Consider the following 24,345-nt stretch of genomic DNA (forward strand, 5'->3'; position numbering starts at 1 on the left):
GAGCACCGCCACTCTGAAGTTCGGCCGGGTGGTCTGCAGACCCCCCCCCGGAGCAGCAGAGGCTCCGTGGGGTCGAAAAGTCGACGCTGGGAGTCGCACTCGTCAAACCATCGCAGCACCACGCGGTTCGCGCGTACCGACCACATCCCCTCCACCGCTGAGAAGGCGCAGATCGACCGCCGGGCCGCGTAGCCGTCGTTAAGCAGCGATTTTCGAAGCCGGTACGAAGAGGTCCAAAACGGGCGAACATGCGGGTTTTCGACGACGAGTCGGCGGTGCAGTGCACATGAGTTTTGTTTTGTTGAGTTGAAACGATATCACACAACGCCCGTCGCGGCGGCGCGCGAACGCAATGCTGCATCGTTCAGGCTCGCTAGTCGTCCTCCGTTTCGTCGCCATGGTCGGGCACTTTTTCGCTGCGCTTGTCTTCACCTTCTCGAGGGTACGCCGGGCCCTCTCAGTCTGACACATCGCGATCCCCTAATCGGCGTGCCTGTGCTCCGTCACAGAGAGACAACGTCGTTGTCGCCCTCAAGTTTGACTACACCGACGCGGAGATAGACGATGGCGTGCACGAAGCCAGTGTAGCCTCCGCCCTCATCTTGTCGTGCTTTGCGATAGAGGCAGTCGCCTTTTTCGGCGGCTTCTCACTCTTTTCGGCTCTCCTCACGCTGCTGCACCTCACGTGCCATACGATTGGTGGCATCCTGCTCGCGCTCGTCGTCCTGACCAAGGCGCACTACCAGTGGGCCTGGTATATCTTCGCCTTCTTTTCGGCGGTGCCAGCAGCTGCCGACCTGTGTGCGGTGATTTCAATGTGCATCCACCGAGACAAGCGCTGGTAACTTATGTGACTCCTGTGGTGTGCTCTGTGGGAGTTGCGCCGTTGTAAGTGTACGGTAGTATAAGCCCGGCGTGTGCGCATGCGGTTTAGTACGTTTAAACGTGTGTAAACGAACGCTGTGTGTAACACACGCCCTGGAGCGGAACCGGCCATCATCGGCGTTCTTGAGCGCGGCGCCCTCCTCTGCTCCCCGTCCGCCCGTGGCCTCTGGCACTGCCTTTGCCCCTGGCCCTGCCAGCACCTCGGCCACCGTCCGCAGCGCCCCCGCCGCCCCCGCCGCCCCCGCCGCCCCCGCCCCCGTCTCCGCCGCCTCCGCCGCCTCCACCGCCGCCTCCACCGCCGCCCCCGCCACCGCCGCTTCCGCCGCCTCCGCCGCCCGGCTTGCTGTTGCCGCCGCCCCTGCCTCGTCCGGTGTCCCTGCTGCGGTTGCGATCGCGTGGGGAGCACGACACGGCGGGCGGCGGAGCGGCGGCGGCTGCGCGGCCGCCCCGGTCAGGCACGCTGCCAATCAGTACCCGCTTGACCGCCACCGCCGCGGCGGGGTCGGCGCGTCGCCTCCTCGACTCGAGAAGGCTCGCGTCTGCTGCAAAGGCATCCTCTACCTGCGGTGGATAAGGTAAGGTAAGGTCAGGTGAATTTCTCCACTCCGCGCACACGCGGGGCAAGGGCCAGGCTAGTCCCTCGCGTCTCCACGTCTAGACGACAGGAGCCACACGGCACTAAACGCGCTGTGCCCGGTGCGCGTGGGTGAGCGCTTACACCACAGAGGTCGTGATCATAACCACCAACCACATCTCCCCTCATCTCCCCTCATCTCCCCAGAGGCCGTGCTCGCACTCGCTTTCCTGTGTGGCCCAGTGCTGCCATCTGACTGTCGCCGCCGCCTGTCCGCTCCTCAACTGTGCGTGCGAGACGCGGGGCTGTGCGGGTGCTTGTATGCACATGCGCCGGCTCCTGAGTGTTGGTTCGGACGGTCTTCACACCAGTGTGATGGGGCCCCCCACCTTCAGAGTGGTTTCTTTTTCCAGGGCGGAGTGTGCAGACGTCCCAGTATGGTGGCGCGTGGCGCGTGGCGCAAGTGCAGACGTGGGGCCAATGTCGGAGTGGTCAGCCGGGCCGTGCCGTACGAGGCGTGCGAGGAGAGGGAATGCCGCGGAGAGGAGTGCAGACACATGCGTGCCCTCTCTTGCGCTAGTCGGAGTACGAGACCGCGTCTTTCCCCTCTAGGCTCCTGCACAGTGACCGCTGTGGCGGCGGGCAGCAGCTCGTCGCAGAGTGTGCGGCCACCTGTTCACAGCTGCAGCTGTGAAGAGGCGCCGCTCACGCGTCTCGTCGCAGAGTCGGCGGGCGTCGCCGGCGTCGTCAGTCGGTGACTCGTCGGACTGCAAGCTGGAGTTGACCTAAGGGAAGGTACGGTACACTTCTCCACGTAAACGCACAACCCCGGGTACACTTCTCCACACACACACACGGAGCGGTGGTGGGGCAAGGGCCGGGGCAGCCCTCGCAACTCCACACCCAGACAGGGTTAGGGTTGGGGTCAGGGTCAGGGTTGGGGTCAGGGTTCGCCCGGTCACGAGGCGGGGGACGTCAGATCATATCTCCCCATATCTCCCCGGATCTCCCCAGATCTCCCCAGATCTCGTGCCTGCACGTGGAGCCGCTCGAGCAGCATCTGCCGGCGCGTCGCGTACTCGGACCGCAGACCTTGCCGATCCGGGAGGTGTGTCAGTCGTAGTCCATTTGCCCTCTCGCATTTGCGCGTGCGTGCTAGCCTCGCGGCGAGTAGCTGTGCTAAAGTCCCTCGCCCTCTGAGTGAGCCGCGTGTGCGTGCCCCTTCCCCGATGTCTCATTGTTTCTTGTCGCGGACCGTCGTTCAAGGCGCCGAGCGCCGCCACTGCCTCCTCGCCGTACGCGCCCCGACAGAGGAGTGCGCCACCTGTTCACAGCTCGACCTGTGAAGAGGCGCCGTTCACAGCCACAGCCTCTGCGCCGCCGGCCCCGAGAGAGAGGAGCGCGCCGCTGTGCGTGGCAGTCGCAGTGTCCGCCGCAGAGCAGCCGTCATCGGCGAGGGTGTCGGCGGCCGACCGCAGACGCGCGAGCACTGCACCCACCGTCTCGTGGCTGCCTGGGCTGGACAGGCCCAACGCAGCGGCACAGCTGAGCAGCGCCGACCGCTCGTCCAGCGGCAACTCGACCAGCAGTGCGGCTTCCGAGGTGGCCGGCGAAGCGGTGGCGCCGCCATCCGTCTGCGCCAGAATGCGATGCGCGTGCACCAGAGAGACCAGCGTGGTGATGGCTGCCGCGCGAGCGGCGATGTGGGATGGCTCTGGCGAGGCCATCTCTGCGGAGACCACCTCCGCTGGCAGCAAGCCAATCAGCCGGCACCTCACCGCGGCGAAGAACTTGTCCTGCGAACAGAGGAGGCTGTGCAGGTGCGCCTCGGACGTCGGCAGCACGCTGGCGAGAGCAGCGGCGGCTTCCTCCATACACAATGCTTTCCAAAGAAATCCCACGCGCGCGGCCCTGGATGTGAGGTTACTGACTTGTAGTGGGAGTGGCTGGTGTAAATTACTTGTGTGTTAATGATTAATTATTAATAGTATGTATCCCAGAATTCCGTTGGGGGGAAGTATTCAGTCGAGGGTAGTGAGGGTCCAGCTGGGTGGTGTAATTACTTATTTATTAGTTAGTGATCAGGATAATAATTATTAATTATTAATCATCGAGCGGCGGCGCGGCGCGGCGGCGGGCGGCGCGGCGGGGCGGCGCGGCGGCGGGCGACGCGGAGCGGGGCGGCGCGACCATCAGCAGACGCCCAGGCCTTTGGCTGCTGGAGCTCGGCAATGGCCGCGCCGCCCTCGACTCAAGGGGCTGCCTTCCACGCGTCGCTGCTCAGGCCGGGGGAGGGCGGGAGACCTCCCGTTCCTCGCGCAACGGGAGCAGGCCCCTCCTTGCCCGGTCTGCGAAGCAGGGCGGTGGTCGTGCCACCTCCGCTTCACAACGACCACGCCGCAATCGTCGCCGGCGCGCGACACGTTTCCGTTGGCGGGACTGTCCTGGTCGAGAGTGTGTGCCGCCGAGGCGGGACCACTCGGGGACAGTGCTGGCGGGACGCGGCTTGGGAGACGACTCCCGCGAAAGCACGGGTGGCATCCGTGGCGTGGGGCTCGCCTCCGAAAAGTCGGGCATAGCTCTCCCCGCAACTCTCTTGCTAACACGCGCGCCCCACCGAAACTGTGGTGGGCGCGCTGCGGCCGAACGTCTACCTCCGTCATAGTGCCACGACGTGCGGCCTAGATTTAGCACACGCGCCTCAGCTTGCATACACTCATACATTGGATTGTCATCGCCTGTGAGTGCGAGAAGGGCTAGCCGCAGGCAGCTAGCCCATGAGGAGAGCGTCCATAGACACCTCACTAGACCCCACATACGGTCTCGTCCGTGCCTCGCAGGCCGGTGAGATTGCTAGAGGTGGAGCAAGCTGCTCTAGCCTCACATGTCACTTGCTGTCGTCTGTTGTTTGAGTTGTGCCCTTGTTTGTGCCCTTGGCACCGTGGAGTGCTGGGGGGGGCGACAGGGAGGATGTGGCCCTGAGTTATGTGTACGCCAACTCAGGGTGTGTGGCAGCCAGCTGGCTGTGTGTCTTGTGAGCCTGTTTGTGTCTGTGTGTCGCTCGTGCGTGTCGTCATCATCTGTCCAGCGTCCACCCATACCGCGTTGGTGTCCAGTCCGAGCCTGGCTGTTCTTCACCTTTCTACCTACCTACTACTGACTGCACTCCAAGTGCTCCAAGCAGGTCAGTGCACGGAGTTGCCCCTTCTCCGTGTGAGAGAGAGAGATTTTTAGCAATACCAAACAACTCTAACACTCACACGTAATTTGGGGCCTTGAGCCCTGTTCACGCGCGCGCGAGACGTGCAGACAGGGTTGCCAGGTGAGAGCGAATGGCGCGGTTCACGCCTCGCGTTCCGTGTGATGTGTGCGTGCGTGTGTGTCTTGTCTTGTGGTTCTGTGTGTCGCTCCTGTGTGACCGTCATCGCCCGTCTAGCGTCCACCCATACCGCGTTGGTGTCCCAGTCGTTGGTCGGACTGTGTTTCGCCTTCCCATCAATGTTTTGTATAAAATGAACTCGGGGGCACGGGACGCGGCACAAACGGGGCACAAACGCCAGGCTACAAAGACGGGGAGGCACGTAGTGACGCAGGGGAGTCTAGGCGACGGCGGCGTCCTCCGACGCCGCGGCGAGCCTGAGCTCGGTCGCAATCTCTTCCGCCGCCGCATCAATGTTTGTTACATTGAGGTGATGTGGAAAAAGAAAGAAAGAAACCACACAACCCAAGGGTGATGTGGAGTCTGGCCGGCGGCGGGCGGCGGGACGGACGTTCTATCTATCTATCCTGTCAACCGATTCAATGGGCGAGCCGTACCGCGTAGGGTCGCTCGCGGCGGAGCTGCGAGGCGACCGCGCGGCGGTGCTCGAGGCCGTGCGCCGGAACGGCCGCGCCTTGATCGACGCCTCGGCGGAGCTGCGAGGAGACCGCACGGTGGTGCTCGAGGCCGTGCGCCAGCAAGGCGTGGCCTTGGGTTCCGCATCGGTGGAGCTGCGAGCAGACCGCGCGGTGGTGCTCGAGGCCGTGCGCCAGAACGGTGAGGCCTTGCGGTCCGCCGCGACGGAGCTGCGAGCAGACCGCGCGTTGGTGCTCGAGGCCGTGCGCCGGAACGGCTTCGTCTTGCAGGTCGCGTCGGCGGAGCTGCGAGGAGACCGCGAGGTGGTGCTCGAGGCCGTGCGCCAGAGCGGCTTGTCCTTGCAGTGCGCCGCGACGGAGGTGCGAGGGGACCGCACGGTGGTGCTCGCGGCCGTGCGCCAGCAAGGCAGCGCCTTGCAGGACGCCTCGGCGGAGCTGCGAGGAGACCGCGAGGTGGTGATCGAGGCCGTGCGCCAGAACGGTTGTGCCTTGAAGTTCGCCACGGAGGAGCTGCGAGAGACAGACTTCGAAGTGGTCCTTGAGGCCGTGCGCCAGAACGGCTTGGCTTTGCGGGATGCCAGGCGGCGAGGAGACCGCGCGGTTGTGCTCGAGGCCGTGCGCCAGAACGGCTTGTCCTTGCAGTTCGCGACGGACCGGCTACGTGGAGACCTTGATGTGGTGCTGGAGGCCCTGCGCCAATGCCCAGAGGAAACCGACAGGGTGTTGCAGCTTGCTGCGCAGGAGGTGCGGAACGACCCGGTGCTGCAGCCGCAATACGTCGTCAACAACTGCCTCGCCGGGAGTGGGGCACGAGCGCCTGTGTTTTGCATCTCCTCCTTGGCGTGGGCGCTTGATGAGGGCAAGGACGCGATCAAAGGGGTGACGCGCAGTCTCAGCGGTGTGGAACAGTCTTTCATGTTTGGCGAGAAGGCAACGCTTGGCGACCTGGCTGCAGCCCTTGTCGCATGCATGCATGGTGAGGAGGCAAGTACCCTTGTCTCCTTGACCTTGCCGCAGGGCAGCATGGTACAGCCCTCGCAGATGTTGACACCCTTGACCGCCTTCTTCTGATGAGGTTGCATTAGGCCCCTCGAGAGGTGTAGAGTTGCAGCTGCAACAGTATGTTCTCCGGAGAATGCAGCAGCTGCCGAGGGGGAAAATGGGGCTCATCATACCTGCCGGTTATGACCTCGCATTTGGATAGGGCAAAGTCGGGGGTTGCTTGAATGATTGAAGATGACGCGCTCAATGTGTGTGTGTGTGTGTGTGTGTGTGTGTGTGTGTGTGTGTGTGTGTGTGTGTGTGTGTGTGTGTGTGTGTGTGTGTGTGTGTGTGTGTGTGTGTGTGTGATTTTTAGCAATACCAAACAACTCTAACACTCACACGTCATTTGGGGCCTGGAGCCCTGTTCACGTGTTTTGTTTTGTGTGTGTGTGTGTGTGTGTGTGTGTGTGTGTGACTTCTCGAGGTTCTCGAGGTGGATATCCTTTGGCCGCGTTGGGTAGCGAGGATTGGTGTGACGCGATCCACGCAGGCGTGTGTCGAGGTCATGAAACACTAGATTTTGAGCTTGGAGCAGGCGGGGACATCGCTTCCAGGGAGGGGGGCGCACTTCTATGCACGCCCCACCCCACCCCTAGCAGAAACATTATGGCGCCGCCCGCGCGCAGCAGCGCAGCAGCAGCAGCAGCAGCAGCAGCACCGCCAGCCGCGGATTACAACCAGGCGGTCGGCGTCGCGGTGGACGCGCTGCTCGAGCGGGCGCCGAACCCGCGCCGCTGCGAGAGTGGCGAGGTCTTCAAGGGCCCGGTGACCGTGCTCGTAGATGTGAAGGACGAGAGCGGCGCAGTGATCGGTCAAGTCGAGCGCCCCATGACGCTGTCGGACGCGAAGAAGGCGAAGGGCGGCTTCCACGCCAGGGTCCAAGCCATCAACGCGTGGCTCGCCGCGGCGCAGCCCGATGTGCTCATCCCCGAGTACTGCGCCGGCTGGGCCGTGCCCGGCGTCTACCTGCGGACCGACAAGGACGGCAAGCGGAAAGACGAGTGCATGGCGGACTTCCCGGAGAAGCGGTGGAGCGGCGAGTGGTGGCGCTTCTGGCGGGAGCACATCGAGCCGGTGATCGCCGGCAAGGTTCCGGGACCCCCGCGCAAGTCGGTGTACCGGAAACTGTCCGATCTGCGGGAGGGTCCGGCGCCGGCGCCCGAGAGTGCAGATGCGGCAAGCGGCCGCAGAGCCAAGCGGCAGAAGCTGGGCCCGGCCGCGTCGGCAGGTGAATGTTTCAGCCCTGCTCGCCCGTAGATGAGCCAATCGCCCGCTAACGTCTGACCTGGCGCGCAGGCGCGGCCGGCAGCCATTCGGCAAGCGCAGCCGAGCCGCTCGTGGGCGCCGTGGTCCCGGTGCACGGGCCCGGTGAGGCGGAGGGCTTGCGCTTGCACCCGCCGGCGCCGGCGCAAGCGGCGGTGGCGGCGGCGCGGGCTGAGCGGGCCGAGCCGCCACCCGCCGCCGCGTCCCCGCGGCGCCGCACCAAGGCCGGCAGCGGCGGAGGCGGCGGAGGCGGCGGCGTGAGCGGGAGCTGCAGCGGCGGGAGCGGGAATGGCGCGAGCGTCGGGAGCGGCGAGAGCAGCGGAGGCGGCGAGTACGAGGCTCCGGCTCCTCCTCCCCCAGCGGTGGTGGGGGCGGCGAGGGCAGCGGAGGCGGCGGCGGTGGCGGAGGCGGCGGCGGCGGCGGAGGCGGCGGAGGCGGAGGAGGCGGAGGAGGCGGAGGCGGCGGCGGCGGCGGAGGCGGCGGAGGCGGAGGAGGCGGAGGAGGCGGAGGCGGCGGCGGCGGCGGAGGCGGCGGAGGCGGCGGAGGCGGCGGAGGCGGCGGCAGGACAGCAGGCTGCGCAGGAGCCGCTAGTCGCCGAGGCGGAGGGCTTGCGGCTGCACCTCTCGAGCAGCAGTGCCACCGGGTACAAGGGCGTGTCCATAGAGCGCGGTGTGTATGGCTCGCGCTTCCAGGCGAGGCACACGGTGGATGGTAGACAGGTCCGCTTCGGCTCCTTCGGCACGGCGATGGAGGCGGCGGTGGCGTATGCGCGGGCGGTCGGGGAATACACGCCAGCGCTGGCAGCCGAGCCAGCGGCTGTGGCTGCAGAAGCGGAGGTGGTTGCAGAAGCAGAGGGCTTGCGGCTGCACCTCTCCAGCAGCAGTGCCACCGGGTACAAGAACGTGTGCAACAATGGCTCGCGCTTCCAGGCGAGGCGCTGGGTGGACGGTAGACAGGTCTGCTGCGGCTACTTCGGCACGGCGGTGGAGGCGGCGGTGGCGTATGCGCGGGCGGTCGGGGAATACCAGCCTCCGGCTCATCCTTCTCCGGCGGTGGCTGCAGAAGCGGAAGGCTTGAGATTGCACCTCTCCAGCAGCAGTCCCACCGGGTACAAGGGCGTGCAGCAGCGCCCCTCCGGCCGCTTCAAGGCGGGGCACAGGGTGGACGGTAGACAGGTCTGCTACGGCACCTTCGACACGGCAGTGGAGGCGGCGGTGGCGTACGCGCGGGCGGTCGGCGAGGCGCCGGGCCAGGCCGAGTTGGCGGCAGCAGCGGCGGCGAGGGCAGCGGAGGCGCAGGCTGTGGAGGCGGCTTGCAGCGCAGCGCGAGCCGGGTGCCCTGTCCAGGACACGTCCACGACACGTCCTGGCCATGCCCCGTAGGCAGCCAAGGCGGTGCGCGTCGCCAAGGCCGAGCAGCTGCGGCAGCTGCGGCAGCTGCGGGAGCAAAAGCGACGGCTGCAGGAGCAGAAGCCGCTGCTGCAGGAGCAGCGGAGGCGGGCCGCAATCGAGGAAGGGAGGCCCAGAAGCGGAGTACATCTTCTCGTATCCCAACCAGCGCTCGAGAGGACACGTACTCAGCCGTATTCGGCCGTCTTCCGCTGCTTTCGCTGTATTCGTAGCCCCTCGTATTCACGCGGTGCTACGAATGCACTGCACGAGACCGTCCTCCCGCCTCGAGGTTGCGTGTTCGCCACGTAGGACCAGAGGCGACTCTTCGAGGAGGTGGAGACACACGCACACGCACGCGCACACGCACGCGCACGCGCGCGCACGCGCACGCGCACGCACACGCACACGCACACGCACACGCACGCATCGCTCACCCACGCGCACTGGGCCTTGCACTTCTAGTGCCACGAGGCTCCCGTCTTCTAGACGTGGAGTCGCGAGGGTCGCCCCCCCTTGCCCCACCACCCTTGTGTGTGGAGAAGTTTGCCCTACCTCACCTTACCTAGGCGGCCAGCCGCCAGCGCCAGCCCCAGGCGGGCGGGGGCGGTGGGAGCGGCGGAGGGGGAGGGAGCGGCGGCGGGAGCGGTTGCGGCGGCGGCGGCGGCTGCGGTGGGTCCAGCAGCGGCGACGCAGGGTCGAGCGGCGGCATCGTCGACGTCGACTGCCCGTTGGACGCTCTCGTGGCGGCGGTGCTCGCTGGAGCCCCCCGCGCTGTGCAGGACCCTTGGGGCTGCCTTGGTTTGCAGCAGTTGACGGGCCGCGAGGCGAGCCGGAAGCGGTACCTGCAGCTGGTGCGGCGGCTCCACCCGGATCGGTGCGGCCACCCGCGCGCCGGAGAGTGTTTCGCGCTCGTCGAGGAGGCGTGGCGAGCCATCGAGGCGCGCGGGGAGGGCGGAAGGAGCGCCGGATAGATTCGGCGACGTTCACGTACCGTTTACCCCGAAAGTGGCCACTGAACATCTTATGCGCCATGCGACACACATACCTCCTCTTGGAAAAGTTATTTAGGATCACCCCCCTACCGCCGCCCAGTACGTGCTCCGCAGCTGAGCCCACGCACCCCACAGCAGCTCAGGGACACAATGAGCTCGCATACAAGTGCTGGTACGCACAGCTCGACGCGTACTCGAATGCTGCCACTGTCATTCTAGCCGGCGAGCGGCGGCGTCACAGCGTCGACTCTCGCATCGCGATGAGACGGACTGCTTGCCCAGACGCGCGCCTTGGCGCGCTCCTGTGGTGCAGGAGGAAGGTCAGCGGTCGTGCTGCGCAGGCCCGGCCGTCTGGCTGAAGGGAGCAGCAGCTGGCGCTCAACAGCAGCGCTGTCGAGCAGCGCAGCCACACCACACTCCCGCCAAACCACGTGTCATTTCGCGCCAAGATTTGGCGCCAAAATGGCACTTTAGTGTCCACCTAGCCACGTGGTCGCGGCCTGAAGCTCCAAGCTTCTGGGACTGAGGTCCCACATCGCTGGACTCCATTTGTGTGCAGGCGGCACCCTTCCGATCGTTCGCCGATATCCGAAACCGGGGTCGTACTAAATAACTTTTCCAAGAGGAGGTACTGACACATACCTCACACGTAAAGACGTGACACGCGACCCCCATCAGCATCACACGCCCATTCGGCGCCGACACACAAACGACAAAGACAAACGGCTACGTACCGGTGGCGTTTGATGAGGCTGGGGTCTGTCTCGTAGTTCAGGTGTTGATTTATGCACAAATCTATGTGTTGCGAGCGCTAGATGGCGAAATTTTCTTCGCCTCCGGCGGGGCCGCTCGCCGCGGGGCTAGAGAGGGACTTTTGTCGATGTCGGCTAGAAGTGCTGCACCTTTTTGAGAATTTCACCCCTTCCGACAGCTTCGCCGTGTCGAAGATCTGCTTGCAGAAGCCGCCGCGCGTCCCCTCATCTTTCGCGCGGTACGTCGGGAGTGAGGCCAGGAACAGCGCCTGGAAGCATTTATTTGGTGAGGGGCAGTGAGTACCACTGCTCGACCCAACACCACTTCTACTAGCGAGCGCACCTTTGCGACCGGCTGCTGATGCACTTCGACGACGGCATGGACGAGATCATCACGCTGCCCGACGAACGACACCGTGCGCCTGACCGGCGAGGCTGTTGTTGCGCGGTGCAAGTGTGCCCGGTGTGCTGTCCGGCCCGAGGCAGAGGATGGCGGCTGTACGCTGCCGCTTCCGCAGCCAGCGCGGCCGCGGCGGCGGAGCTAGCTAGCCCAGGGGGCGCCCTACCTAAACCGGGTCTAAACCTGGTATGTGTAATAGGGTCCCCCACCCAGGCCGACCCCTGTTTAGACCCAGTTTATCGTAAACAGGACTAATCTGGTTCATGTTCAGCGGTGGTCTAAACTGCGTCTAAATGGTTCGCCGTCACCTCATTCAAAGAATTTAAAGAAAAACCACCGGGTCGCGCCGTAGCGGGCCACAGCCCTCTCGCAGCCAAATGCCCGCACGCCCCAGGCTGGGCGCCCCGTCGCCCGGAGGTTCCCGTGCGACGACTCCGCCGCCGGCCGCCAATCCTGACGCCGGCGACACCATCTACGAGGCTGGCGGCGCGCTGCAGGGTTTGGATGCCGAGGCGCGCCGGCCGACTCCTCCGGGCCACCACCGCAGCACGAGCGACTGCATCGCCGGCGCGCTCGCCGTCTCGAGCAGCCCGCGCTACGACGGCGCACACGGCCACGGCGGCGCCTGCTCGGCGAGTGGCCGCGGCAGCGCGCTCGACGCGAGGCTCGCGTCGGAGCCCGACCTCGCCTCGGGGCGTTCGTCGGGCGCGGCGTCGCGCCCTTCGCTGCAGTCGCTTGTGGAGGGGGCGGAGGGCGGCGGGTCGCCCTGCGTGCGCGACGTCGAGCTGGCGCAGGCGCTCTCGACTCCGTCCGACCGGCTCGAGCCTCTCGCGGCGGCAGGAGGAGGGCACCGCTCGCGGCCTCACTCGGCGGTCCCCTCGACCTGGTCGAGCTCGACTCTCTCCGAGGGGGACGCCGGCTCTTGCTCCAACCCGTCTCCCTCGGACGCCAACACTGTCCGGCTGCGACCGCCTCAAGGCGAGGCCAGCCCGGGCGGAGACCGCGCCACAGGCCGCCTGGCCCAGCTGCGGCTCCCTCCTTCGGTGCACGACTCCACCGCCCCCGCGGCAGCCGCCCCCGCGGCAGCCGCCGCGCAGAGCTCGTCGCGCGGGTCCGCCGAGCAGAGGCGCGAGGCGAGTGAACTACTCGCTACGACAAGAGAGCCTCCCCTTCATGGACGCATGTAGGTCCGCCGAGGAGAGGCGCGAGGGGCCGCTGTGGCGGTCCGGCAGCGCGGATGGGCCGAGGATGGTGCCGGCCTCCTCCTCGACGGACGCGCTGCCACGAGGGAGCCTGGCGGGCAGTGGGAGCGGGGCGGTGCTCTGGGGCGAAAAGGCGGGCGGCGGGGGCGCGGCGTCGCCAGCGCCGTAGTTTGCATCAGTGACTCTGAGTCCTGGCTGAGTAGGCGGGCGGCGGGGGCGCAAAGTCAGAGCGTGAGCGCGCGCTGCTTGCGCAGATCAAGCAGCTGGAGGGCCAGCTGGCCAAGGAGAAGCACAAGAAGAAGGAGGCGGCCAAGGCGGTGGCGCCCTCCGAGACCCGCAAGCGCCTCGTCGTCTGCACACAATGGCTGCCGTACCAAGTCGAGCGCACCGCCAGCGGCGAGCTGCGCGTGCTACCTTCGCCCGCGCGGTACGTCGCGGGGTACGCGACCATCAAGCGGCTCGACGTGCAGTGGGTGGGCGTGCTGTACAACGTCACGCTCTCGGCCGAGGAGCAGCCGGTCGCGCGGCGGCTGCTCGAGCCGTTCTCGTGCTTCCCGGTCTGCCTCGAGGAGGAGGAGCTGCGCTTTGCATGTCTGTGTTCGCAGCCATACTTCTTTGTTCTAGGTCTTCATCGAGGAGGAGCAGCTGCGCTTTGCATGTCTGTGTTCGCAGCCATACTTCTTTGTTCTAGGTCTTCATCGAGGAGGAGCAGCTGCGCTTTGCATGTCTGTGTTCGCAGCCATACTTCTGTTTCTAGGTCTTCATCGAGGAGGAGCAGCTTCGCTTTGCATGTCTGTGTTCGCAGCCATACTTCTGTGTTCTAGGTCTTCATCGAGGAGGAGCAGCTTCACTTTGCGGAGGAGATTGCAGCGGAGGTGCTCTGGCCGCTCTTCCACTACATCCCGCTGTCGATGCTCGACGCCGACATCGACATGGTGCACAAGCGGCGGGAGGGCTCCACCGCGCTCGCTAGCTGAGTATTCATCAACCCGTTCCCGTTACCACATGTAGGTGCACAAGCGGTGGGAGGGCTACACCGCGCTCAACACGCGCTTCCGCGACACCGTGCTCGAGCTGGCGCCCCTCCACACCGATTTGGTGCGGGTCCACGACTCCGACCTGGTGCTGCTGAGGAGTTGGTGATGAGCTCCCCGTTGACTGACGGCTAGGTCTGGGTCCACGACTACTACCTGATGCTGCTGCCGCAGATGCTGCGCGAGGCGCGGCCCGAGATGCGGATCGGCTAGTGACAGCGATCAGAACAGCAGCAGCTGGAGTCGTTTGTAGTAGCAGCAGCGGCGGCGGCGGCGGCGGCAGAAGCAGCAGCAGCAGTAGCAGCAGCAACGGTAATGACCAGAACGACACCATGGCAGGCGCGGCCAAAGATGCGGATCGGCTGGTTTCTGCACACGCCCTTCCCGTCGGCCGAGATCTACCACACGCTGCCGCACCGGAAGACGATCTTGCGCGGCGTGCTCGGCGCGAACCTCATCGGCTTCCAGATCTACGACTACGTCCGCCACTTCATGACTGCGTGCGCGTCGGTCCTCGGTCGCCGCCCACCGCACCACCCACGGACCTGAACCCAAGCTGGGTTCGGTACTCTGGAGGTATGGGACTAGGGACGGACGTCAACGTCGAGAGCACGTACATTTTGGACGCGCAGCAGCGGACGGCGGTCACGGTGGACGCCTTCCCTGTGGGAATCGACTGCGCGCACTTCCAGTCGCTGCTCGCGACGCGCGAGCTCAAGGACAAGGTCAGACGTCTCCCCATATCTCCCCATATCTCCCCATATCTCCCCATATCTCCCCACACTTCCCCGCCCCACCACCCCCGTGTGTGGACAAGTGTACCTTGCCTCGCCGCACTTCAGGTCATCGAGCTGCAGCGCCGCTTCGACGGGAAGAAGATCGTGCTGGGCATCGACCGCATGGACTACATCAAGGGCATCCCGCACAAGCTACTCGCCATCGACAAGTTCCTCTCCGCCCACCCGTCATGGGCAGGCAAGATCCAGCTGGTGCAGATCGCGACGCCGATTATGCGGGGCGACACGGCGCGCTACGTCAAGCTGCGGAACAAGGTGCACAAGCTGGTCGGCCAGATCAACGGCCGCTTCTCGACGCTTGCCCACGCGCCGATCCACTACCTCGACCAGCCCATCTCGCCTTGCGACGTCGCCGCGCTCTGCTTCCTGGCTGGGACGTGTCGAGCGCCACTGCCACGCACCAGACTCGTCTTCACGCCGCAGCTGTCCATAGGCGGACGTGATGATGATCACGTCGCTGCGCGAGGGGATGAACGCGAACGCCTTCGAGTACGTGGCTTGCCAGCAGCGCAACCGCGGAGTGCTCATCCTCTCCGAGTTTGCCGGATCCGCGCAGACGCTCGGCTCGGGCGCCATCCTCGTCACAACCCAACCACGGTCCACTCTCAAGGAATGGAGGACACGAGCACGGGGTAACAATCCTAGGCGCCATCCTCGTCAACCCCTTCAACACCGACGCGATGGCGCTCGCATTGTACGAGGCGTTGCTCATGCCGGCAGAGGACCGCGAGTGTGAATGGCGTCTCTTCACAGCCGCAGCTGTGAACAGGCGCTTCATATGCCGGAGGCGGACCGCGAGGAGAGGCACCACAACATGAACGAGTACGTGCAGCGCTTCACGCTGCAGTACTGGTCCGACGACTTCTCGACCTAATTATTAATTAAGTAGTTACTAATTACTAATAATTAATAATTAGGTCCGACGACTTCTCGACCGAGCTGATGACGCAGGAGGACGCCGACCACGAGCTGCTCTCGCTCGAGCTGCCCGAGCCGCTGCCGCGGAGCGAGCTGCTCGACTCGTTTGCAAAGTCATTATTAGTTATTAATCATCAATTAATTAATTAACAGGAGCGAGCTGCTCGACTCGTTTGCAAAGTCAATTATTAGTTATTAATCATCAACTAATTAATTAACAGGAGCGAGCTGCTCGACTCGTTTGCAAAGTCGAGCCGCCGCCTCATCCTGCTCGGCCTCCTCGGCGCGCGCCTCAACCTCTCGGACCCCCCCCCCCCCCCCAAGGAGATGCCAGCGAGAGGGGTTGCGGACGGGCTGGTGGCTCACTAGGCACGCTCATCAACTACTCGGACTTCAAGGAGATGCACCCGCTCAGCGACAAGCTCTGGGGCGACCTCCTCACCCTCGCCTCCGATCCGGGCAACTGCGTGGTCGTCATCACCGGCCGGGAGCGCGGGCTCGTCTCACAGTGGCTCGGAGACCTGCCGGTGTGGGTGGTGGCCGAGAACGGCGTCTTTGTGCGGCTGGGCGGGCCGTCGACGGAGTGGGCCTGCCCGCTTGAGCCGGTCGAGCCAAACAACGACTGGAAGGCGTGCATCACGCCGGTGCCAACTCGGTCACTTGACTCGGCCATTCGTCCGTGACAGAGTCGGTGAATGAGCAGGCGTCTATCAAGCCGGTGCTCAAGTACTTTGAGGAGCGCACGCCCGGCTCCATCACCGAGTTCTAACCCTAACTCTAACCCTAACCCTAACCCTAACCCTAACCCTAACCCTAACCCTAGGAGCGCACGCCCGGCTCCATCACCGAGTCGCAAGAGCACACGCTGACCTGGCACTACCGCGACTCGGATGAGGACTTTGGCGAGATCCAGGCCTCCGACTTGCAGCTCCACCTCAAAGAGGTGCTCGGCAGCCAGCTGTTGCCTCGGCCACATCTCGGGATTACTCTCGGCTGTGTCTCGGCAAGGTGCTCGGCAACCAGCCCGTCGAGGTCTTCCTCGACTCGAAGATGGTGCAGCTGCGCCCGTACGGCGTCTCGAAGGGCGCGGCGCTCGAGGCGGTGCTGGAGGCGTGCGCACGCTCGGCCCGCGAGTCGTCGCCCAATGAATCGCCCAATGAGTGTCCCAAGATGAGCCGCCCACGCAGTGCTGCAGACGCAGCCCCTCTCTGTTGACTCTCCGTTGCCTCTCCGTTGCCTCAGGCGTGCACGCTCGGCCCGCGCGACCTCGCGTCCGTCCCGTCGACGCGGAGGAGCAGCTCCCCTCCCCTACCCCCACGGTACCCGGACCCATCCCCTACCCCCATGGTACCCAAAACCTAGGGAGCGGACGGATGACACCACGGCGCGGCTGGAGCGCGAGTCAAACACCTCTTCGCTGCACGAGCTGTCGGAGGACCTCGCCACGGCCGCCGCCGCCGCCGAGGCGCCGCTGACGCAGGAGGCGCTCGCCGCCGCCGCGGGCGCCGCCGAGCGCCTCCCCCTGGACTTCGTGCTCTGCCTCGGCGCGCACTCGATGCGAGACGAGGACCTGTTCGGCGAGTTGCTTCCCGAGGAGGGGGGGGGGCTTGCGAGCAGCGTCTCTTCACACCTCCAGCTGTGAACAGGCGGCCTGCTGCCCAAGGAGGGGGAGGACCGCGAGGAGTACATGGAGCACCTCCCCGCGGACGCCAAGCACGTGTGGACTTGCCGGGTGGGGAGGCAGCCAAGCCAAGCCCGCCACTACGTCGACGACGAGCGGGAGGCGGCGGCGCTGCTCGCGCAGCTGGTCATCAGCCATTAGTGAGTCATCCGCGAGTAATGAGTCATCAGGCGGCGGCGCTGCTCGCGCAGCTGGGCGCGGCCACCCGCATCGGGCAGGAGAAGGAGCGCGAGCAGGCGGCCGTGCAGCTGCAGCTGGACGAGGCCATCCGTTTCACTAGCAGCTAATGGGTTTGGTGAATGAGCAGGCGGCCGTGCAGCTGCAGCTGGACGAGGCGGCCGCCGCGTCCATCGACGGCGACGCGGTGGGGGAGCGCGCGGCGGCGGCGGCGGACGAGCAGAGCCTTCGCAGCGCGCTCGAGTGCATGGACGAGATCGAGGAGCAAATCTCCGGGTTCCAGTTCTCGCCCCTCTCTCCCCTCGGCTATGGCGAGTGTGCTCAGCAGTTGTGGACTGCGCCACGCCTCAGGTTCCAGCTCGCCTTCTTCCTCGACTACGACGGCACCCTCACCCCCATCGTCGAGAACCCGTCCGAGGCGAAGCTGCACGAGGAGCCCTTCCCGCCGCCCAGAAACAAGAAACATCGGCGGGGCCGCTTTTCTTTTTTAGGCGAAGCTGTCCGAGGAGGCGCGGTCGGTGGTGCGCGCGCTCTCGTACCGTTTCCCGACCGCGATCGTCTCGGGCCGCGCGCGGGCGACCGCGCAGGGCCTGATGCAGCTAGACGGGCTCTACTACGCCGGCTCGCACGGCTTCGACATCCTCGGCCCGGACGGCTCGAACTACAAGATGGCGGAGTCCTTCCGGCCGTCGCTCGAGGAGGCCAAGGTGAAGCTGGAGGAGCAGCTCGCGCACATCGCGGGCGCGCTCGTGGAGGACAACAACTTCTCCGTCTCGGCGCACTACCGCATGGTGGCGGCGGAGGAGCGCGCCGGCGGCGCCACCGCGGACGGCGCCTCTTCACACCTGGGCTGTGAACAGGTGGCGGAGGAGGAGCGCGAGGCAGTCAACGAGGCGGTCGAGCGGATCGTGGCGGAGATGCCGATGCTGCGGCGCACGTACGGCAAGATGGTGTACGAGCTCCGGCCGTCGGCAGAGTGGGACAAGGGCAAGGCCGTCGAGTGGCTGATCGAGAACTGGATCAAGCGCTCTTGCGAGCTGCCCGTCTTCCCAATCTACATCGGCGATGACGTGACCGACGAGGACGCCTTCCGGGTGATGGGCGGCCTCGGCGGCTTCGGCATCATCGTGTCCGACTTCCCTCGCCTCATCACCGACACCGCCGCGTCGTACGCGCTGCGCTCGCCGCTGGAGGCGCTGCACCTCCTCGACCACTGCGCCTTCTCTCGGAACCGTCTCGGAACCGTCTCGGAACCTTTCTTCAGGTGCTGCACTTCCTCGACCACTTCGCCTTCTCGTCGCCGAGCGCGCCGCCGAGCGAGCGGATCAGCGCGCTGGTGGCGGGCGGGTCGGCGGCCGAGAGCGAGAGCGAGGCGTCGCCGTTTGTGGAGAGGAGGACTCCGGCTGAGAGGTACTCGGAGAGGTAGAGAGGGCGGCGCAGTCCGCAGCGCAGAGAGAGCGTGCGCGTCTTGTTGTACGACAGTACCGTGGTCACAGAGGTCCGTTTGAGATTGTGAGGAGTGAGCGTTTTGCTGTCCCGCCCGGCCTCCTGAGTCCTGTCTATTTGTGTGCTCCCGTCCGTCTCCCGACTCCCGTAGAGATTCGTGCTTTGCGAGTTGCGACGTTGTCACGCGTCGAAACGTGTAGAAACAAGGATGGACAGCGAGCGCGCCAGTCAGAGGCCAGACCCAGAGAGCGCCGGCCGGCGTGCGGCGTGGCATTTGCCTTTTGGTTTTGCGCTGGCCGCTGGCAGCGCCGCGCTGTGGCAAGTGGCATGCGAATGTGCGAGCTGTGGGGGCGGCAATAAGCAACTTCCAACTACCTACCGTGCGTGTCCTCTACCCTGGAGATGAAACCTTCAGTCTGTCGGTATTCGACACATGTGGCGTGCCGGGCACATGGTCGGGTACACGAAGCACCTATTCGCAGGCATGCGCGGAGGTGAGGAGACGATGACCATCGGCCCCTGTGTCGCGAGGTGTATGGTTCTTGCACTTGTGCAAGATTGGGCGTCTTCTGCAGCAGTCCCTTTGATGGGAGGCCCCAGGGTGGGGGCCACCTCGAACCCCTGGCCAGGGATTCGAGCGGAGGGTGCCCCGGATTCATCTATCCGTTGGGCCCCGGCACCTATTTTAGAACTGATCACTTTGCGCAGCAACCGTCGGCCGCCGCTTTTTAGCTGGACGGCAGTACGCTGCGCCGTCGCTCTGTCGTGCACGCTCTCGTGCCTCGTTGTTGTGACACGGGAGTAGAGTCGAGAGGTAGCCCTCGACGAGACGACCGGCGCTGCGATGCCAGACCTCGCCGCCGCCGAGCTCAGCATTCCGGCCGAGCAGCACCCCGATCCCGCAAAGCCACTGGTGATACCCGTCGACTCAGCAGTGGTAGGCTCTACCCGGCGCTTCATTCCGTGGTCTGCGGTGGGCAATCCGGCCTTCCTCAATCTGCCCCCTCCTCCAGGGATGCAACCGTCGTGGGTCCAGATTCCGCAGTGGGTCGCCATCAGTGCACTTCTCCCGTTCTGTGAGCCCGAGCCCGCTGTGGCCACCTACTTTGACAGACTCAGCGTCTTGCGGCTGGCCGTATTGGCCGCGGCTTGGCGCCGCATCCTCGGTGCCTTGTCCGACCTCGGCGTGTTCGGCATGGTGCATGTGGATGAGGATACGTTCCGTACGGTGTGCGTCCAGGCTCTGCACTCCCGTTAAATCCCGGTGCCCGAGCTCCTTCTGCAGTGGGGCGACTTGGGGTACTCTGAGGCGATCGTACCCTTGGGGTACTCTGAGGCAGCACTTGGAGCACTTGGAGTGCAGTCATCAACCTCACATCCAGGGCCGGGGAGCTGAGAAGCGCACCCAGCGAGCCGGATGATCGGCATCGGGCTACGGGCTAGAGAGCCCTGACCCCTAGCTAGGGGGGGTGCGCATTCGCAGGGCAAGGGCCTTAAAGTAAACACGGGTCTCCGAGGGTTAGCTCCGCGCTCCAGGTTTCCCCTAGCAGCAGAACGCCCCCTCTACTCGGAGCTAGAATACTCTCCGAGGGTTAGTTCCGTGTACCAGGTTTCCCCTTAACTGCAGAACGCCCCCTCTACTCGGAGCTAGTGATACGAGAATACGTACTGCCCCCACGCAGTACCAGTACTACTCGACGATAATACAAGAATACGCAGCTGCGAAGTACCTATAAAGAAACAGCGAGGTAAAGTTCGGCGGCTATGATAAACCGAAAGTTGTCGTAAAACGCGGGCGAAAGCAAAGCAGAGGGCGGGCGCTTTTTGCCGCAGCGATGCCCGCAGCCTGTCGAGCAGCTTCCGCGGCGCCCATGCGCCGCGGGGTTGACCGACAGCCGCGCCTCTCGCGCCTCCCGTGCCACGCACGGCGACGCGCACCCTGCGCGCCAGTCGGCGCATTGGCAGTACTGCACCAGCCAGCACGGCGTGGAGCAATGCATCCAGGGCATTGTGCTGGGCGCCAACCAGCATGCCTCAGGACAGAGCAAGGGAGCATGCTGCGCACCCTGGCGCAGCGCCAGCTCGCCTCCAAACAGGCACTCTCACCACTGCACAGCCGCCCACGAGCGCCCGCAGCTGCACTGCTCAACACTGAAGCTCAGGAGCCTCCCCTTGTTGTCGCAGCTTTGTGCAGTGCAGCGTGCGAGCAGCGCAGCGCCAGGCCGACCCCTGGCACGCCCGGGCGGCTGTGGGACGGAGGCCCAGCTGGCGGGTGCATTCACAGCGAGCCCGCGGGCTTGGAGACCCAATCAGACAGCACTCCCCACAGCAAAAGAGCAGACGTGCCGCTGTGAGCATCGCTGAGCAGCACCAACGACCGCTTGCGGGGTCGCCGCAGGCCGGCGCCAAGCTGCATCTGACGCCGGCATGCCGTTCAAACCCCGGCACCAAGCGCCCGCGGGAATGGGAGACCGCCTGCCCAGAATTAAGATCGGCCGCGCACTGCTCTGGCTCCACCATGCCACCGCCCATGAGATCTCTGACGCACGTGTGATGAGCCGCCGTTCAAAAGCGACTGTACTGTGCGGAGCGCGGAGCGCACTTCGATGGCAAAGTGGGTGGCGCGGAGGATACGGCGCGTACACATGAGCGTGATTGGTTGAGTGAGCATGCCCAGATGGCCGGCCGGCCGGGCTACCGCCCCTCGACGGGCAAAAACAGGAATCAGGAAACGAGAGTCCGGCCGGGTTGCCAAGAAATCGGCGGGCGAGAAAAATCCGTTCCGTTATCCAAAAGAAACCGCAACCGCGCGACAGAATCTGATAAGGCGAGAATCGGACGGACAGAATCAGATCGATTAGGCAGAAACGGAAGCTGGGTGAGGAATCCTGCCCGGAGGCTGAGTGCGTGGAAAGGGGACGGGCAGAATCAGATCGAGTAGGCAGAACCGGAAAAGGAGAGTGAGAATCAGAAGAAACGGACACGAATCCCTCTCGAGCCTCCGCATACAGAATCCTGTCTTGGGTGGCAGAATCGCTAGTGCAGAATCCTCAGGCGTGGACAGGGTTCTCCAAGACTGACTACTCTGCGGAGGTTGAGACTCGCGCCGAGTATGTGGGCGGGACCACCGTGGCGCGCGACTGAGTAGCCGAGCAGCGATGCTCGCGAGCCCTCCGCGCCTCCTCCCCGTTTCCGTGGTTTTATGCTTGCACGGCCGCGATCGTTTCGCCTTTCGGCTCGCGTACAGTACTGTGGACTCTTGCGCTCGTTTTCTAAATAAAATGAGTGGGTGCCCCTCCCCGACCAAAGAGCCAGAACCCAGGCAAATTGTGAGTGCCAGAGATGCACGGCCGTGGTTCGCCTGGAGGACGCGAGCTTAGCAGCGGCGCAGGATCCCCGAGCTGCTCTGACGCGGCCGTGCTAGCGGCTGATCGAGGCGAGGAGAAGGCGGTGCTGGAATGGCTCGACGGCGGCGGGCGGGCCGACGCAACGTGCGAGAGAGGCGGCGTGAGCGGCATCACGCTGCTGATGATCGCCGCCAGCAACGGCCACGAGCAGGTGGTCGAGCTGCTGCTGCAGCGCGGGGCGAAGGTCAACCTGCGGGACAGCGTCGGTGGCACCGCGCTGACGCTAGCCGCCGGCCGAGGCCACGAGCGGGTGGTCGACTTGCTGATACGGCGCGGCGCTGAGGTCAACTTGCAGAGCAGCAACGGCGTCACCGCGCTGATGCTCGCCGCCAACGGCCACGAGCGGGTGGTCGAGTTGCTGCTGCGGCACGGCGCTGAAGTCAACCTGCAGAGCAGCAAAGGCTTCACCGCGCTGATGCACGCCGCCCTCTTCAACCAGCCCGCCGTCATGCGGCGCTTGCTGCGGGCGGGCGCAGACACGGCGGCGCGCGCTGAGAACGGCAGATCAGCGCTGCAGTGGGCCAAGGAAAAGGGCCACGCCGAGTGCGTCAAGGTCTTGGCTGAGGCGGCGGCGGAGGGCCGGGCAGGGGCGGGCGGCGCTTCGTCGGGCGCGGCAGCGGCAGCGGTGGATGCGCCGCTGCTCGGCCAGCGAGTCGTGCTCGGCGGGCTCTCTTCCCGCCCCGAGCTGAACGGGCAGCGGGGCGTGGCTCGGAGCTTCGAGGGCGGGCGGTACGCTGTGGCACTCGAGGGCGGCGGCGAGAGCGTGCGGGTGCGGCCGGGCAATCTGTCGTCGGCGGCGGCGGAGCGGGCGTCGAGCGGTGCCGCGGCAGCCCCCGATGCGGTCAGCGCAGCAGCGGAGCGCGGCGAGGAGGAGGCGGTGCTGGCGTGGCTCGACAGTGGCGGGCGGGCCGACGCGACGTACGAGAGAGGCGGCGTGAGCGGCATCACGCTACTGATGGGCGCCGCCATCCACGGCCACGAGCGGGTGGTCGAGCTGCTGCTTCTGCGAGGCGCGGAGATCAACCTGCAGAGCAGCGACGGCGGCACCGCGCTGACGCTAGCCGCCGACTACGGCCACGAGCGGGTGGTCGAGCTGCTGATACGGCGCGGCGCGGAGGTCAACCTGCAGAGGAGCGACGGCTACACCGCGCTGATGCGCGCCGCCGTCTTCAACCGCTCCGCCGTCGTGCGGCGCTTGCTGCGGGCGGGCGCAGACACCGCGGCGCGCAGTGCGAACGGCAAGACGGCGCTGCAGGTGGCCAAGGAGGAGGGCCACGCCGAGTGCGTCGAGGCGTTCCGGCAGCACGTCAAGGAGTCGGTCGTGGCGGGACAGCCCGCGGCGACGGCAGCCGGCGGCGCAGGCGCAGGCGGCGCTTCCTCCGGCGGCGCTTCCTCGGCTGGATCGAGAGTCGCGAAGACGCCATCTCCAGCGGTGGCGGCGGGGCGGGCGTCGAGCGGTGTCGCGGCAGCCCCCGAAGCGGTTGTGCAAGCGGCTGAGCGTGGCGAGGAGGAGGCGGTGCTGGAGTGGCTCGACAGCGGCGGGCGGGCCGACGCGACGTACAAGAGAGGCGGCGCGAGCGGCCTCACGCTGCTGATGGGCGCCGCCTTGTACGGCCACGAGCGGGTGGTCGAGTTGCTGCAGCAGCGCGGGGCGAAGGTCAACCTGCAGAGCAGCAACGGCGGCACCGCGCTGACGCTAGCCGCCGGCCGAGGCCACGAGCGGGTGGTCGAGCTGCTGCTTCTGCGAGGCGCGGAGATCAACCTGCAGAGCAGCGTCGGTGGCACCGCGCTGACGCGGGCCGCCAGCGGTGGCCACGAGCGGGTGGTCGACCTGCTGGTACGGCGCGGCGCTGAGGTCAACTTGCAGAGCAGCAACGGCGTCACCGCGCTGATGGTCGCCGCCAACGGCCACGAGCGGGTGGTCGAGTTGCTGCTGCGGCACGGCGCTGAAGTCAACCTGCAGAGCAGCGAAGGCTGGACCGCGCTGATGCTCGCCGCCCTCTTCAACCAGCCCGCCGTCATGCGGCGCTTGCTGCGGGCGGGCGCAGACACGGCGGCGCGCGCTGAGAACGGCAGATCAGCGCTGCAGTGGGCCAAGGAAAAGGGCCACGCCGAGTGCGTCAAGGTCTTGGCTGAGGCGGCGGCGGAGGGCCGGGCAGGGGCGGGCGGCGCTTCGTCGGGCGCGGCAGCGGCAGCGGTGGATGCGCCGCTGCTCGGCCAGCGAGTCGTGCTCGGCGGGCTCTCTTCCCGCCCCGAGCTGAACGGGCAGCGGGGCGTGGCTCGGAGCTTCGAGGGCGGGCGGTACGCGGTGGCGCTCGAGGGCGGCGGCGAGAGCGTGCGGGTGCGGCCGGGCAATCTGTCGTCGGCGGCGGCGGAGCGGGCGTCGAGCGGTGGCGTGAGAGTCTCCGATGAGGTCGTGGCAGCGGCTGAGCGAGGCGAGAAGAAGGCGGTGCTGGCGTGGCTCGAGGGCGGCGGGCGAGTCAACGCGACGTACGAGAGAGGCAAGAGGAGCGGCATCACGCTGCTG

The 24,345-nt window shown here is 65.9% G+C and overlaps 5 protein-coding genes across 5 annotated transcripts; 4 read left to right on the forward strand and 1 right to left on the reverse strand.

Annotated features, from left to right (window-relative positions):
- Positions 1–352: 352 nt before the first annotated feature.
- EMIHUDRAFT_100203 (hypothetical protein) lies at positions 353–845 on the forward strand (the record flags this gene model as incomplete). The annotated part of the gene is made up of 2 exons (XM_005780219.1): positions 353–442; positions 510–845. The coding sequence occupies 2 exons, from the start codon at positions 353–355 to the stop codon at positions 843–845; spliced, it is 426 nt and encodes a 141-aa protein (XP_005780276.1).
- A 1,190-nt stretch (positions 846–2,035) lies between these two features.
- On the reverse strand, positions 2,036–3,333 carry EMIHUDRAFT_204846 (hypothetical protein; the record flags this gene model as incomplete). Its single annotated transcript, XM_005780220.1, has 5 exons — positions 2,036–2,075; positions 2,219–2,244; positions 2,499–2,551; positions 2,715–2,748; positions 2,827–3,333. The coding sequence occupies 5 exons, from the start codon at positions 3,331–3,333 to the stop codon at positions 2,036–2,038; spliced, it is 660 nt and encodes a 219-aa protein (XP_005780277.1).
- A 3,853-nt stretch (positions 3,334–7,186) lies between these two features.
- EMIHUDRAFT_204848 (hypothetical protein) lies at positions 7,187–9,983 on the forward strand (the record flags this gene model as incomplete). The annotated part of the gene is made up of 4 exons (XM_005780221.1): positions 7,187–7,586; positions 7,655–7,713; positions 8,203–8,788; positions 9,706–9,983. 4 exons carry the CDS (start codon positions 7,187–7,189, stop codon positions 9,981–9,983), a joined length of 1,323 nt encoding a protein of 440 aa, XP_005780278.1.
- Positions 9,984–11,515: 1,532 nt separating this feature from the next.
- EMIHUDRAFT_450110 (hypothetical protein) lies at positions 11,516–15,063 on the forward strand (the record flags this gene model as incomplete). The annotated part of the gene is made up of 10 exons (XM_005780222.1): positions 11,516–12,267; positions 12,344–12,491; positions 12,562–12,915; positions 13,183–13,293; positions 13,370–13,480; positions 13,732–13,909; positions 13,981–14,117; positions 14,235–14,537; positions 14,623–14,769; positions 14,959–15,063. The coding sequence occupies exons 1-10, from the start codon at positions 11,534–11,536 to the stop codon at positions 15,061–15,063; spliced, it is 2,328 nt and encodes a 775-aa protein (XP_005780279.1). The 5' UTR covers positions 11,516–11,533.
- A 618-nt stretch (positions 15,064–15,681) lies between these two features.
- On the forward strand, positions 15,682–18,629 carry EMIHUDRAFT_434918 (hypothetical protein). Its single transcript, XM_005780223.1, has 13 exons — positions 15,682–15,736; positions 15,811–15,843; positions 15,931–16,050; positions 16,116–16,217; positions 16,350–16,399; positions 16,470–16,684; positions 16,754–16,890; positions 16,959–17,024; positions 17,096–17,241; positions 17,317–17,383; positions 17,457–17,756; positions 17,826–18,158; positions 18,230–18,629. The coding sequence occupies exons 4-13, from the start codon at positions 16,158–16,160 to the stop codon at positions 18,389–18,391; spliced, it is 1,536 nt and encodes a 511-aa protein (XP_005780280.1). The 5' UTR covers positions 15,682–15,736; positions 15,811–15,843; positions 15,931–16,050; positions 16,116–16,157; the 3' UTR covers positions 18,392–18,629.
- The last annotated feature ends 5,716 nt before the right edge of the window (positions 18,630–24,345 follow it).

This window comes from Emiliania huxleyi, assembly GCF_000372725.1.
Source record: "Emiliania huxleyi CCMP1516 unplaced genomic scaffold EMIHUscaffold_22, whole genome shotgun sequence".
Taxonomy (NCBI): domain Eukaryota; phylum Haptophyta; order Isochrysidales; family Noelaerhabdaceae; genus Emiliania; species Emiliania huxleyi.

What these genes read in the sequence shown, in the direction of transcription:
- EMIHUDRAFT_434918 (XM_005780223.1), top strand. Translation starts at nt 16,158, where the DNA reads ATGGTGCAGCTGCGCCCGTACGGCGTCTCGAAGGGCGCGGCGCTCGAG. An exon ending in GCGAGACGAGGACCTGTTCG is followed by an intron (nt 16,685 to 16,753) that starts GCGAGTTGCTTC and finishes AGCTGTGAACAG; the next exon opens with GCGGCCTGCTGCCCAAGGAG. An exon ending in ATCGAGGAGCAAATCTCCGG is followed by an intron (nt 17,242 to 17,316) that starts GTTCCAGTTCTC and finishes GCCACGCCTCAG; the next exon opens with GTTCCAGCTCGCCTTCTTCC.